Here is a 16,106-nt window from a genome sequence, read left to right as displayed (position 1 = left end):
CTCTAGCAGGCTTTTAATTGATCATTCACAGAGACTGAGCAACGTGTTTTGGGATTCTTTAGAGCCTTATTACTGTGATAATCAATAAAAAGTGGCCTCCCTTCTGTCAAACCTTTGCAAATGTTGAGGTTGTTAAGCAGAAGAGATCTAAACTGCGTGGAACATGTGCGTCTTCTCTTTTCTTCTTTTTTTTTTTTTTTAATTTCCATCTTTTAAGCAAGCTATCGTAAAACTAACAAATCTTTTAATCCTGTCCTAAGAACAGAAGGCTTTTCACAGGGCATGTGTGTCTGTATTGATCCAGAATTGATTGGGGGAGCGAGTGAGTTTGTTAGAGAAGCCGTGGTAATAGCCCATTAAAGCAAAATTAATTCCCTAAACAGGTGTTCATGAAGAGTTTTGATTGCTGCAGTTGGTATTTTTGTTAGTCCCCTGAAATTTCTTATAATCTCAATAATATGCTGTTCAAATCAGTTTGTACTTTACAGTAGCACATGGACTTGTTACTTGTTTCATATCAGAGCTTTTGCTAGTTACTAAATGGTTAAAATCTTGTTTTCCCTCTGGGAAGAAACAAAATCAACATTGTGTATGTCGAAAAGCTTGTAATTTGTGAAAGGGTATTTAATTGCTTCTCTATTTTTATGTCACTTTGAACGAATTCAGAAAATAACTTGAAAAACAACAACCAAAGACCCCAGCAATGTGTCACTGGGAGGGGGGGGGGGGAGAAACATTTATAAAACATAGCCAGTTGTTCTAAATATCAGAAAGCTACTTCAGTTATTACAGTACATTAACAACTATTATTTCCTGGCTATCTGTCAGAAATTCTGATGAAAGAATTAACCTTTAAAGAAAAGAATTGTAGTCCAGAAAATCAGGAGTTGGAGATGTGTGTTTAGCTTTCCATCTACTTGTTGCTCCATTACCTTTTGTGCTCTGGTGTACACTGTTAGAAGGTGACAGCACAACGTTTGTGCAAGAGCTTACTGTTTTATTAAGGAAGCCCTTTCGGACCTGATCCTGCCCTAGGAAACAGACAGCCACATACACTCTGTTTTCTGTGTAACGCTGTGAAATCTGATAAGCAGAACAGGGCTCATCGTTGTGAGAACAAGGTGCTATTCTCAGTTTTGTCCCAGAGAGCTTAAACTGGAATATTCTTCCCCTCACACAGTGTTGCCAGCTGTGGTGAGCTTGCAGCATTGCCTGCTGGATGGGTGATGCTCAGGGTGAGCCTGTGCCCCCCTGCCCCTGTGCAGAGGCTGTGCAGACAGACAAAAATGTCCCTGCATCTCCTCACACCACCTATGCTGTGAGGAGGAGTACCCAGTGACAGGAGGAGATAATGCAGTTAGGAAGGTACAAAAGAAATATGTACAGGAATCCAGAAACATCAGTCTCCCCACACTAGGTGTCTGCACAGTGTTTTGGACATTTGGACAACATGGGAGAAGTGTCTGCAAAGTTAAAACTGGGATAAGAGTTGGCTTTTCACTTTCTTTGCACGGTGATTTCTCGTACACTGTTAATGAAAGATGTCCACAGGTGTCTGTGAGGTTAGGCTTTAACTTCACATTCTGTGGAGCAGAGAGCAGTAAGCAGGGGGTGCCCCCCCAAACCAAGGGTTTTGGGGGGAATTCTTGAGATTAGGCTGTAGCAGAGCCAGCTTCTCATCCTTGCAGCTCACCTTGCTTCCCAGATACCAGTGAGATACTGGTGAGGTTAATGCCATGTTTGAAAGGACTCATGGTATGGTGGGAGAACAGGGCTTTGAAAGCTGTTGTTATTGTTGTTATTTTATAATTGTATTTGCCATAATTATTTCTCTCTATTTTTTCTCAGGCAATTAAGGTGCAGCTGAGAATATGTAGTGTGTGAATGCTAGAGTATGCAACAGAATTGGCCCAAACTGAGTTCTCAGCAGTGTGAGAACATTAAGGTACTTTCTAAATAGCTAAGAAAAAGTAACATGAAGCTTATGCCAAAATGTCATCTTATCAATGCGGGGAGTGTGTGTGGATATAATCAATTTACAGAAACACTGAGAATTTGTCATCCTGGCCTCTGCAGCAGAGCAGTTCCCAGTATGTTAATGATTATTCAAGCTTAAACATATTAATTTTGCTCTTGACCACCCATCTAAGGAAATAGCACTGAGAAAAATTGCATAATCCATTGCATAAATCATTATGTATTTGGAGTTATGTTTCTTTCATAACAAAAGTCAGTGGAAATAATGTGTTTTCATCTCCTTTACTGTAACCTTTCCACAACCAAATGAAAGATGAAAAAGTGAAGTAAGTTATGCTTTGCTTTGTTCAGTGAGGCTTAGATTTCCAAACAAATAACTTTCTTGCAGTACTAAGATACTGTCTCTAAAAACATTTAAATTATTTGAAGGATGGGGAAACTGCATGATATGACCCCTTAAAGTGATGTATTTTGTACCTGTGGCTGCTAATGGCTGCAGGTACAGTACTGATTGCAGAAGTTTAAGTGACAACACAGTTTGGGCTAAAATGTTTTCAGCACATTCTCTGCAAAAGCACTGCTGTTGATAAGGTTTCTGACTCAGCCTAAGGAGCAGGGCTAATGCACTGAAAAGTCATGGAGAGAAAAAGGACTATAAAATGTTTCAGATTAAATCATTGCAGAATCTTTTGTCAAATTTTAGTAATTTCATAAATCAAGAAATGTCAACAAAGATCAAAATTGAGGACATGCAGGCCGGTTAGCTAGCAAGAAAAGTGTGAATCTGCTCAGCAACATTCTCGGTGCTTCCAAGCTCAAAGGAGAAATAAGCCATTTTTCTCAGTGGGAGTAATTTAAAGAAAGTGGGAAACAAGGATCAGTGTATCTGCCCAGCATTTCAGATCAATGTTGATAGTAGCACACATAAGAATGGAGTATGCTTTTTCTCTGTTGGCTCTATGCTTTCAACAACACTCCATTTAAGCTTTTTCTGCACAAGTATGTCCAGGATGATGCATGGCTGTTCCTTGTAATTTTTTATAATTTGTAAAGAGTTCAAGGTGACTGTGAAAGCAGTAGAACAGCAGTACAAATTTACATATCAGTTTAAATACAGTTGAGGATTCTCAAGGTAGTAATAATTTCATCTTTTTCATTTTCATACTGTAGTGTCTAGTAAGTGAATATCAGCTTACTGGTAAGTCCTAACTCCTCATTTTAGTGAGTGATCTCTGGTCATGCAAACCATACCAGATGGGAGAAAGAAAAGATTTCAGGGAATATATTTAATACATGACTCTGCCAGTGTACACTGAAAATTAAAGTACTGAATAATGGTCTTGAAGTGTAACTGTCCTTCTGCAATAGCAAAAAATGGCATTTTCTGCCTTCAAGCTATAAATCTATGGTGGATTAGGAACAAGCTAATAATGAACATCTGGCAGACAGGCATAATTTGTTTGCATCAGTGTTACTCATATTCTTGTTTGGTAGTCAAATACCATTTGGTTCTACAATTTTTTTAAGGTGGGGATTAATTCCCTAGGTGAATATCACATTATTTTTACAGATCTAGAGATATAAAGTATGTGCAGTGATATTTTAACAAAAATGAAGTTGTTTTTTTACTTTTCTTAGAAATGCTTTTTATTGTTGATGTTATTAATGTGTACCAGGTACAGAGGGAGAAGAAACACTATAATTTTTCAGAGTTTTTTTATAATTGAAATAGTTTTTCTTTGCTTTGTTGGATGGAGGAATAGGCACTGAGTGTCTCGCTTGTGCCTCTCCAGCCCATTACACTGTGCAGGGTCATATATGGTGCTGTAAGGCATCATTCCTGCAAATGGTAATTAATGGAGGAGTACCTCAGATGACTGCATGGGGTAGCAGATCTCCTTCTGTTCTTACAACTGCTTGGGGCAGGCTCATTGTGCATTTTCCTGTTGAAGGCAATTGTTTCCTGCCATGCCTCTACAAAGCTACAGTTGTTATTTAGATGGCTCTCAAGATTGGCTATAATGGATTATATGACATATTCTTCTAGAGAGGGACAAGTGGTCCTGCTGTGTGCTTAGCCTTGCCAAGACAGTAAGATTAGGCAGACTGGCAGGTGGGAGTCTGGGAACCAAAGGTGTTACTTTAGGCTACAGGGGAAACACCAGACAAGGCAGATCAAGGTGATTCACTGTTATTCTTCACTCAAAGATCCAAGGTGGGCATTGGGATAAACAATGTCAGGTCATACTTGACAGATAATTAACTTGGAAGATCGTATGGGATGCAACAAGTGACAGTCCATGAGGATGCTGAATGCAGCAAACAGACTTGAAACAACAAGGTTGTTTTTGTGCAATTCAGTGAGGCTGGTGTTGCTCTTGAACAGTTCCTCTTAGATATTTACGTAAAAGGTTTTTGACCAAGAAATAAAAAATAAATTCTGACCACCTGAAATAGGAATAAACCTGATGTTTCCATGAAATTTATCAGTAAGTTAATTGATTAGTAAGAAATTTATCAGTAAGAAATGTATTAGTAAGAGCACCAGGGTTACTCTGTCCAGACAGCATCTGCTTTTCCACATGGGCATTTTTATTTTTGCTTCGGTGTTATTACACAGACATGAAGCAAATGTACTTGTTGATATGAGAGACAAGTTACTAATAGTGGTGCAAAGAGTGAGACAAGTTCTGTTGCTCTTTTCCTTCCTCAGAACATCTAACAGACAACTCTGCTGCCATCCATGACTTCCTCAGGAATCTCCACTGCACTATTCATTTATTCCATGCTGGTACCATGTTTAGAAAGACAATGTTGAATTTCTTCCTGCTAATGCTGTCTCTAACTCTGAGAAGCAGAAAAAAATGTACTGTCTGTTTATCTACATGTCTTTCAAATGAAATTGTATTGAATTTATACAGAGGTCATACAGGATATTTGCCACTACTAGAAATTACTTAGAATTTACATTAGTGTTTGTAAGAACTGAATGCAAATCCATTTACTCCTTTTGCAGTGATGTCTGTCTGAATTGTGTCTTTTAAAAATACTACTGAAGGTCCAATCTTCCCAGTCTAACGGTTTCTAACCCCATTAGCTGTTAGAAGAAGTGTTAAAAATACAGAAAACTGTAATAGAAAGACAATATATATGTATTGCACAGTTTTGTTGCCAGTGATTTCTCGGAATAAGAATTTTCTACTCATGTTTCCTGTTCAATTACTAGAAGAGTTCCAGTTGTGTACTTCCCTTGTGACATGGAGTCAGTCTGTGGCAGTACTGAACATAATATTTAGGTAGCTTTAAGTAGGTGACACTTAATGCTTCTGATGCAAGAAATTTGCAATGTGGTTGCATGTAAGGATGCCATTTTTAATTTCTGACTAGGAGTGCCCCTAGGAGATTTCTGCCAGATTGGAAACTTTATATTGGATAAAGTCATGAAACCCCAGGAAGAAGATGGACAGCAGTGATCACATGCATGACCTAGTGTATATATTTAAGGAAACAGTTTAGACAAGTGATCTCTTGCTCCTCCAGTAGAACAAGTTGCCACTGCATAAGCAGCACTAACCAGCTTTTATAATTATTGAAATACCATTTCATTTAATTCAAAAACAATTCTTGAGGAAGCTAACCAAGGATACTGAATTTTTGAGGATGTAGATGCTATACAAAGACTGTGTTTTGTGAATAGCAGTAACCAGCAATAACAGAAGCCATTGATCTTCACGATACATTTAGGGGAAAATTCTGCATCCCTTTGCTGCATCTTCTGCCCACTCTGTCAGCTCTGTGTTGTGTATGTGTTGCATGTGCAGAGGCAGGTGTGAGCAGAGTAGGGGCAGGATGGAGATAATAGCCTCTGCTAATCCCCCACTGGCATAGTGTCTGCTAGGAGTCAGTGATGTAATTAGAGTTGAAACCCTGCTGTTTCTCATCTCTCAATGTCACATGGCCACCAGTCTATCCGAGCATAACTTGTTCATCATGGAGAAATATAGCCTGAATATAAATCTGCTCTTTTGCTGTCTTGTAGACTGGTTTGGTACAACATTGACATCTTAGCTCATTCCCCCACTCCCCTTTCAGAATATTGGCAGACCTGAGATGCCTGTATCCAGGAATGGCTTCCAAGTACTACTGCTTCCTTGCTTTAGAGAAGAGGATACGTACTTCTCTATAATTTGAGGTTCTCATAATTATACTCAAATTAGGCCATACAAGTACTTTTTGCCTTCTTTCTCCTGATTTACTCACCAGACTCCATAAAGTTTAAGCATTTTAAGCTCAGTTAACTTTAAGTGTTTTGTCTAATTTGGACTTTCCTTTCTAGAGAGCCTCTGGAAGCATAGCCTTAGGAAGGCATTTGAATTTAAAGTGCTACTGAGCTGACCCTCTGGCATGTTAATTGCAGGAAGATGATGGCCACCCCTCTTGCAGCATCCCCTAACAGCCTTCTGCTGCCCTGTGTCTTGCTGGTTGCCCTCCAAGTGACTGGTGTCCCAAGTCCCCCCGCTGTACCAGCCCATACTGCTGTGAGGGCTGCACAAAGACATTAACCTTCATGTCTAGCCTTATGTGTGGTGCTACAGATGGACTCAGCAAGCTAGTGGTAAGGGATCGTGTTACAGGCAGCTGCATCCAAAGGGCTCTTCTTCATTGCACTCAAAAATTCCACTCAGACATCTGGCAGTTGATGCCAAACTGGGAGGAGTGGCTGGAACACCAGATGGATGTGCTACCCATTCAGAGCAACCTAGGCAGGCTAGAAAAATGGGGTGAGAGGAATCTCTTGAAGTTCATCAAAGGCAAAGGCCAAATTCTGCATGAGGGGAGGAGTAATAAACAGAGCAGTGCAGGCCCAACTGGCAGGAAACCGCTCTGCACTGGAGTGCTTGGGAGTTCCTGGTGGGCAGCAAGTTGCATATGGGCCAGCAGTGTGTTCTTGAAGCAAGGGAGGTAAATGGCATCTCATCTGCTTTTGGAAAATCATCACCAGCAGCTTGAGGGATGTGATCCTTCCCTTCTGTTGAGCTCTAGTGAAACACATCTGCAGTGTTTGGTCCAGTTCTGGGCTCCCCAATAGAAGAAAGACACAGACATTCTGGAATAAGCCTGGCAAAGGGCCACAGAGATGATGAACTGGAGCATCTCTTCTATGAGGAGTGACTGAGAAAACTGGGACTCTTCAGCTTGGAGCAGAGAAGGCTCAAAGGGGCATATCAGTTGTGTGAATATCTGATCCCCCACACTGTAGAAGACAGGGCCAGACTCCTCTCAGTCCCCAGTGACAGAACTAGAGACAATGAGCTCAAATAGAAGTACAGGAAATTCCTTCTGAGAGTAATAAAACAGTGTTTTCTTTTCACTCTGAAGGTGACAGAGCAGAACACTTGCACAGATTGCCCAGAAAGGTTGTGGAGTCTCCATCCCTGGAGATACTCAAAAGCTGTCTGGGCATGGGCCTGGACAGCTGGCCCTGTGTTGAGCAGGGGTGTTGGAGTAGTTGACCTCCAGAAGTGGCTTCCAACTTCAGCCATTGTGGGACCCTGTGCAATGTTTATTACTCCACTAATCTTACATAGCTATACATATAGGTGCACTTTCCTCTCTCCCCTCAAAGGGAGTCTGAGATGTCTATGTTACGTCTTCACAGTGAGATTTTTCAGAAGGTAAAGTTACAAACTATAACTCCATTAGTTATGAGTCATGGAAACATTGATTTTGAAAGCTTTGTATTTTACCCTGTTAAAAAGTTGTCTCTGGTTACAATTACTTTTTGCTTGCCATCAGTATTGTTTTGGTTTTTTGCTCAAATTGAAAATATGTTTGTGTTTTCAAAACAAATGTCATTGTGGGAAAAGAACCAAGCATTGCCAATTTTTTTCACAGCAGGAATATTTTCACTGGCTGGATCTGGTAAACCACTTCTGAAGAGAAAATGTCATTCTAACACATACGTGTACACACTCACACATACACACATATTTGAATGTCCACATATTTTGCTTTAAATTCAGGCTACATTAAGTGTTCCTATGGAACACATCCAGGTCAGGCATGATCAATAAAACTTGGGCTATATGTCGCTTGTACCTTTCTGTTTTGAAATAAACCATCTGTCAGTAAATATTTCTTACTACAAGTCCCCCAGTCACACTGAAACCTGGGGTCTCATCTACAGTATACAAGTATATTGAGGTTTTTTCTGATATATAGAACGGAAACATACTGTATGCATTCACTGCCATTTTATTGTTTCACATCAAATCTTTGGAAGTAATGAATATTTTCTGATGTAGGATTTCACTCAGGAGAGAGAAATCATGTTCCAACTTTTCCCTCTTGACCAGTAGACACTGAATCAGTCTGAAGAATAGAAAATCTTATAGGCTGTGTTTAAGTCTGTAACAGTACAAACTTTTATTCAGGAAATTCGGTGAGTTCAGAAGTATGTCACTGGCAGACAAGATCTGTGGTGGATTTTAATGCAATCTTTTTATATCACATGTATAATATAAATTTGTATGGAGTTTACACGCCGCATCCTCTTTTTCTTTGCAGGGTACATACCCAGTTACTTAGACAAGGATGAGCTATGTGTAGTATGCGGGGACAAAGCCACCGGATACCATTATCGCTGCATCACTTGCGAAGGTTGCAAGGTAAATGGCATGGTGGGAAAGTGGGAATCAGAAATAGCTCTCCAGCTCCTCCATTATACAGACTTCCTGAACTGTGCTGTCAAAGCAAATAAAGACAGATTAGAAGCTAATAAGAACATCCAGTACTGATGATAAGCCGCATCTGACCATGCTGCTGCTCTTCATATGCATAAGGAATATAGTTGGTTTTTGCCGTGTTTGCTTTTGAAAAGAAAACAAGAAATTTAGACTGGTGTTGCTGCTGTTTAACAGTTAGCTTTTGAATTTGCATTTTTTAATGTTTCTTTAGCCATGTTCTCAGCCAGGGTACAGCAGCATGTTCCCAGCTACTCCACTGAAGCTGTTTATGCAATAGCTAAGGTTCTGCTTATGGCCATGAGATTAACAGTGTTCCAGTGCCTCTCATCATCCCTGTGAAGAAGCAAAAATCAAAATCCTTTCCACATGCGCATATTACAGTAACATCCATCAATTTGGGAAGCATTGACACCCAATTAAAATAGTTTCAAAAAGATTTTGACTTCTTTAACTTAAGCACATTGAAATGTGCTTGCAGCCCTAAAATGCATCTCCAAGACTACATGCAAAATTAAATTTAAAAAGAGATTGCTTTGGGCAAGTAAATAAAAAAATGGAGTAACACAATCAGACACATATTACATGATTTCACTGCCACGAATTTGCCTGAATAGCTTGAGATTCTGTAAGAAAGCTATTCTTTCCTGCAGAAAGTAAAAAAAAAAAATTGTTTTTCTAAACAAATGGGACCACACATGTCTTGGGCTGGTGTCATGAGACTAAGCCATGAAAGTCTCATTTTGTTCACCCACAAAGTCTGGAACATTTGGGTATGATATTTTGGGTTTGGATTGGCTTTAGAGCTCCTCATTGCAGTAACTCTTGTGTTGAAGTAGTTCTTTTGGTTGCACATCATTTCCCTAAGTTACATTTATGAAATGAACAGAGACCTAAATATCCTATGTATAGCAGATTCATGGTAATACTCATAATGGCTTTATACATATACTTACATACAAAGTAATGTATAATGTATATATATCTTTATATCTTTATATGTATATATCTTTAAAAAGAACTATGGAGCTGCACAAGTGGTTCTTATACATTTGCATCCTGAATACCAGATAACAATACATAACATGTATGGATGCAACTTAATTCAGATATAATGGGAAGTAAGGAGCGCTGGGGCATTATGAAGTAGACTTATCTCCCAGCTGAACAGCTGTATCTGTTGCGACTTTTTCTGCTAAGATTTTCATTACTTCAAGTCAAGTAGTTCTTTTTATGCCTGCCAGCTATTTTAGAGACATATCATACAAATTTGCTTTTATCTTCACATACAGTTCTTCTGTCTGATGTACAATTTAAAACAATGTTTATGCGCACAAGTACCTGAGATAACAATTTGCAAAAAGTAATTATTTTCTTGAAGGAGCTGCATACACGTTTCAAGCTGTATGATATATCAACAAAGTTATATGTTTTATCAATACACAATATATATAATAAATTTTCAATTAATTTGATGTTTACTAGTTGCTTCCACTCAATGTCGCTTTAGTTTTGTAACAAGCATAATCAAGGCTGACAACCAAAGATTTGCTTTGGCAAGTGCTTTCATGAACTTCATTCTCACACATGATTTCTGAAGAGTAAATTGTGAGGAATTTAAACACAAATAAATGAGCAGTGAGGTCTGACATCACTGAAATGTTTTTCCTGACTTTACCCATTGCATCTACTGCTATATAGGTGTGTAGCAAAGGAGTTTAGAAGGAGTTGCTCCCTACTATACAATGTGCTTTCTTTTATTGATGAGAATAACGCTTCTGTGGTGAAGTGTTTGGACAGATATAGAGAGCAGCTCCCTTAACATCTAGCTGGAGATGAACAAAGAAGGATTTTTGCAATTTTTTTCTGAAAAGTGCAAAGAAATGAGAAGGTGAAATGGGCTGTCTCAGCAGAGGTGATTGAGACCCTTGCCAACATAAAGCTACAGCTGCATTAAGTCCTGTGCAAGGTTCAGAAAGCAGAAGTTCACTTGCTGAGATTCATTAGAGATTTTTCTATCTCTTGTTTCATAACTATTGATAACCCTGTGACCCTGGTTGTCCAGAGCCATCTTAGGTCTTCAGGAAGGGGTGGAGCAGATCCTGTCTCTAGGAATTCATCACAGGGTTGAGAACAGAACCTAAACTGGGTGTTCAGTAGATGAGAGTTTGAGACTTATTCCAAACCCCACATAAGGATATCTTGCCTGTGATTTCCTAGATTTTATCTTAACACAACTGGTCCCAGTCTTGCAAAGGCTCCCACACAAGCTTTATGCCACTCAGTTTAATTAACATTTCAGGTCTTACCATAATTAAGGAAGAAAGAGTTGTACTCTTAGCTCAAGCTGAACCTCGTAAGATAAAACTCTAATGAGGACAAGGCTCTTCATTGTTTTCACAGGAGTTAGGAGTACAAGCTGAAATACAGCCTTATCTGTACATGTTAATTCAACACTTTGTGTTAAAAGAAATTGCGCACTGCTGTAAGATTTTACTGGGTATTATTTAACATGATTTAAAAACAGACCTTTCGCCTACTGAAGTGAAGAGACTATTCATTAGACAAAATCCCAGCTGAAGAGACTATTCACAAGGTAAAATCTCACTTGAATTTTGCCATTGTTTTGACTAAAACCAAAGCCATTCTGAACAGCCTCAGTCGAACAGGACCTGAGTGTCAGTGTGTTGTCTGTGTCAAGGTAATCCTGAGCTGCATTGCTGAATCTAGACAGTCTCAAATAATGGTGAAACTTGAAATTGAAGTCTAATTTTCTGCTTTACAGCCTATCTTGTTCATATCTTTCAGTCTTGGGGAGTTTATCCAGCCCCTTGCAAAAGTCAGTGAGAAAAGTCATTTTGGAATTAAAACCAGGATTTTGTCCATAATGTTTAGAGATAACTTTTGTCTGATTTCATTACTTACAGCAATGTTTTATGGGGCGTTTGAATGAGTGAATTCAGTGGGATTGCATTAGTTCATATGGTCTTAGGATCTGTTTAAATTTGCAAGATATATCTGTATTATGACTAGATAGATAGACCACCATCATGAATCTTTGGTCGTCATGAGGCTTTTGGGGCTTTTGAAATTCTGTGGTAAATACAAATTAAATCTGCTTTTCAGAAATACAAATAATTTATAAATTAGGGATCCTTTGAGTTTAGAACCAAACTCAAAGATTGTGTAGACTGTATTTGAAAAATCTTTTTCTTGCCCAGATTTGGTTGGTTATTTGGCTTTTCTGGAAATAAAGGAGTGGAACTGTTTGTCCTCAATCCTTTAATAGCACAAGCACACCACCATTCTTACTATTTGCAGAAGCTGCTTTTTAGTTAAGACTATGTGTATGCCTTTCAATATCCTTCAAAATGATTACAGAATTTGAAAAGGGGCTCAAAAAATACTTAATATGCAAAAAAAAAATATGACTACAAGAAGACATGTACATAGTATTTGTGTCTCAAGACAGCACTACTTGCACTTTTACTTATCTAAGATCTCTATGTTTTTAATTGTTAAGGAAAATCAAGAGAAATGCCATACACTATAAAACTGATTTGAGAGCTTTGAGAATTTTTGGGAATGAAGTTTGTTATCTTGCATAGTTAGGTACATGCCTAACAAATCAAGCAGCTCCCAATTTTTAAAAATTACTCAGTGCTAATGCTTTCCAATGTACTTATTTCTTGCACCTAGGGTTTTTTTAGAAGAACCATTCAGAAGAACCTCCATCCAACCTATTCCTGTAAATATGAAGGAAAATGTGTGATAGACAAAGTAACAAGAAATCAGTGCCAGGAATGTCGCTTCAAAAAATGTATCTTTGTTGGCATGGCAACAGATTGTAAGTATATTTTCCTGGTTTTTCTTTATTTTATTTTTTTCAGTGTCTGTGTTTGCCTAAAGTATGTTGATTGATGAAGCTTGTTAAAGTAAAGTAGAACTGCCAGCCCTTTTCTGGATTTAATAATACCAGGGAATCGCACTCGTTGCATTAAGCCACTTTCACAGGGTTGTAATTTTTTGTTTATCCTTCATCAGGGTGCACCTTCTCCCGGCCTTACCAAGCTGAGTAACAATAGGAATGTTCACTATTTGGAGGAGAGGAGGGAGAAATGCATCTGGATGGACACTTCTCTTGAGATAAAAACATCTTGTTTAGAAAATTCTGGAGGATGTGAAATTGAATGTCATTGTATGAGTCATCCTGCAGTTGTTTGTTTTATTTTTAGCCCTGAAGAAGTTATCTGCTGCAAAGATTTTGAGTCTTTTCTAAAGAACTAGAAAATATGGCTGTAAGATTAATCCTTAGGGGTCTTCTTTTCCTGCCATTGCACAGGGATTTACACCAATAACTTCAATTACTACAAATGGGAAGAAATCATGTAAAGCCCCCCAGAATTCATATAAATCCCCTTGTGCCTTCATGGTTGTTGCCAGTGCAATCCTTTGCAGAAGAACTGACAGGAAAACAGGCCCAGTAAACAACAGAAGAATAGTCTAACTTAGTATTTTCATTGTTAATGTAATGTATAACAGTTCCCTCTGTCTAGAGGGAAATAGAATAAAGGGGACATTTTCATTGTGGCCAGGTAGGACCTTCGGGGAAGGGGCTGGATACCAGTGAAGTGATGAGCAGAGAGCCCTGGGACCTGTGTATCTGGAGTCACTGGAAGTAATGGGGCTCTACAGGAACACCACTTGTGGGGATCAGGGAAAGAGCCAAAGGCATGTTGGCACGTTTGTGTCATGCTTCAGGCAGATGAGCCTTCTGTGAATAAGTGCTCCTGCTTTCTTTGATCCATGTTACCTTCTGCTGGCATCCAAGTACATTTTCTGCACTTCAGAGCAGTGAGTGTGAGAGCATGCTGATAGGGACAAAGAAAACAGAAGTGCATCTTTCCCAGTATGGATTACTCCAAGTCCATTATAGGAGCACTTGGATACCTCACAAAGCTTTTGCATATTGCTTTTATTGGTGGAACAACCCCTTGAGGGCAATGGCAGTATATACAAAGCATTACCAGGACGGTAAGTCACTCTTTGCTACCCAGGCTTCTGAGAAAATGAAGTTTGAAGGGCGAAGTAAGAGAACAGTCTCAACTGTGGGTCTTGCCAAGACACTTCCTTACTGATTAGTTAAGGTGTTTGTAAGCAACTGGTACCTCAGGCACGCAAAAGACCAAAGTTCTGACAGTCTTATGAACTTCCTGCCATTTTTGTATGTTTTTTCCCCTGCTAGTGGTGTTGGATGACAGCAAGAGGTTGGCAAAGAGGAAGCTGATAGAAGAAAATCGAGAGAAGAGACGTCGGGAAGAGCTGCAGAAAACCATTGGGCACAAACCAGAGCCAACAGATGAGGAATGGGAGCTCATCAAAATTGTTACTGAAGCACATGTGGCTACCAATGCACAAGGAAGCCACTGGAAGCAGAAAAGGAAATTTCTGGTAAGGGCTGTAGCCTTATACACTGCTCTTAAGCCAGGTTCTGTTATTTCTTCTGTGGTGCCTTCCCAGCATTGCAACCCCAAAGAGATTTTATTGCCAGTGTACTGATGCTTGTGAAAAAAGGGTGATTTTGCGTAGTTATTACTTCATTTTTCGTGCCTGAACCTCAGTGTTTGATCAGACCATGTATTTCAAAAGATAAACAGTGTGTTGCTATGTTAAGGCTTACTCAGCTTGATACTTTTATTGTGCTGTGATAAGGAAAAGTAGAAAAATTGTTTCTCTCCTTGCTGAGAACAGAAGCAGTCTATAATACATACTGTATTTTTTAATATATTCTATCTAGGGATAGTTGTCTTTATTAGGGACTATCATAAAACATATTGAAAGTGTTAAAACAATATAAAGTTCTAGATGAAAGCTGATACTTTTGGTTAATAACTCAGGGGTTTTGCCTCTTTTGGTTAATGGTGAATACAGTACTGAAAATAAATTGGGCAAGGAAAATTAATTTCAGTGAGAACAGGATGATACATACACTATATCATTGGGGTTGCAGCCTACAAAATAACTTGGATTTTCATCCTATTACTAAGGGTCAGAAAATAAATGTTGATTTATGATGCTCGAGCTTAAAAAAGGATTTATTTGATTTTTCTAAATTGATTTTTAACAGAAATAAGTGCAGAATGCAAAATGCTTCTACCACACAAAAGAGGGATTAGAGACTGCATTTCAGAAATACACAGGAGTCTTTAACAGTCAGGGTATACTAAATCAGATAGAGCACACTCATCTTTTTGCAAGCCCAGGTTCCTACTGCGTAATTCACCATGGGAATTTGAACTCACTGTTGAATTGCTCAGAGAAATTACGTATTGAGGACAGCTGATCTCTTTCATAATGTTGGGGTTTTTTTAATGCCAGTGACACCATCTATATTTCTATATGAAAGGCTTGTGTTCATAGACTCCACAGTCAGGAAACCACAGCCAGTCATCACTGGCAAGAACCAAGAGAGCACTTTCCAGGGGTGTTGCAGAGCAAGGTGTGAGCAGACCAAGAAGCACGTGCAGTCGTACTTTTGGTTGATTGGACAGGAGTGCTGTTCTTCAGGTATCAGCTGGTTTGGGATAAAACCTAGGGAGCTGGAGGCTGGGGCTGGGAATGAGCTGTTGAAGAGCAGGAGAAGCTGACAGTCTGCCCCAGGAGTTATGGATCTGTCCTTATGTGGCTGAGGCTGGTTCTTTGACAGCAGGGACTTCATTGGGGTCCACCTTACCTCTTCTCCTGTTGAGTTAGGTGGAAGGGGCTCCCCTCCAGTGTGTTAGCTTTAGCTGGCTCTCCTGACTTCCTTTGCCTTTCCCAAGAAAATGCTGTGCTCTTCCTTTTTCTCCATAACAATGGTTTGCGTGAGTTTAAGCATTTGGTCTTTTTTGCTTGGAAGGGGTGAAGTTTGTTTATCATGAGCACACAGACAATGTGGTTTAGTTACCCAAGATTCAGGGAGGGAGAGAGCCTAGAAATGAGTTTATTTGAGTTTTTTAGTAGGAACCATCAGATAATTGAGCCCAGTCTTCTTCATTGTTCCTTTACAATTGGTGCTTGCTTTATTAACACATTGCTGAGTTTTTTTCTTATAAGAAGTTAGATTTGGATTTAGATTAGTTACAGAAGGATCTTTTATGATGTCTTTCTTTTAAAAAGTCGTTGAACACAAGTTTTTATTACAGACAGCACTTTCAGCACCTCCAGTGTTTAAGTGTGTTATATAAATGTCATGGGGCTCATCAGTCTTAAAGGTCTGTGTCTCTGGATTTTATCTAGTTTTTGACCTTAATGTGAACAGAATGAAATTTCTTCATGGTGTTTGGTAGGTGTTTGTAATTGCAAAGCCGCACTTCAAAAAAAAACAGCTTTGATATGCCTGTTTTT

At 39.1% G+C, this 16,106-nt stretch overlaps 1 protein-coding gene across 12 annotated transcripts in view; it reads left to right on the top strand.

The window, feature by feature from the left end:
- Positions 1–16,106, top strand: part of THRB (thyroid hormone receptor beta) — a 169,084-nt gene that overhangs the window by 140,849 nt on the left and 12,129 nt on the right. For all 12 annotated transcript variants that reach the window (XM_058021050.1, XM_058021059.1, XM_058021066.1 and 9 more), the window contains 3 exons: positions 8,545–8,645; positions 12,420–12,567; positions 13,966–14,171. In XM_058021050.1, the coding sequence (XP_057877033.1) occupies positions 8,545–8,645; positions 12,420–12,567; positions 13,966–14,171 (455 nt within the window). The remainder of the gene's footprint in view (positions 1–8,544; positions 8,646–12,419; positions 12,568–13,965; positions 14,172–16,106) is intronic.

This window comes from Melospiza georgiana, chromosome 1 (assembly GCF_028018845.1).
Source record: "Melospiza georgiana isolate bMelGeo1 chromosome 1, bMelGeo1.pri, whole genome shotgun sequence".
Lineage (NCBI taxonomy): Eukaryota > Metazoa > Chordata > Aves > Passeriformes > Passerellidae > Melospiza > Melospiza georgiana.
The sequence above is the reverse complement of the archived record's forward strand: the minus strand, read 5'-3'. Positions and strand labels throughout refer to the sequence as shown.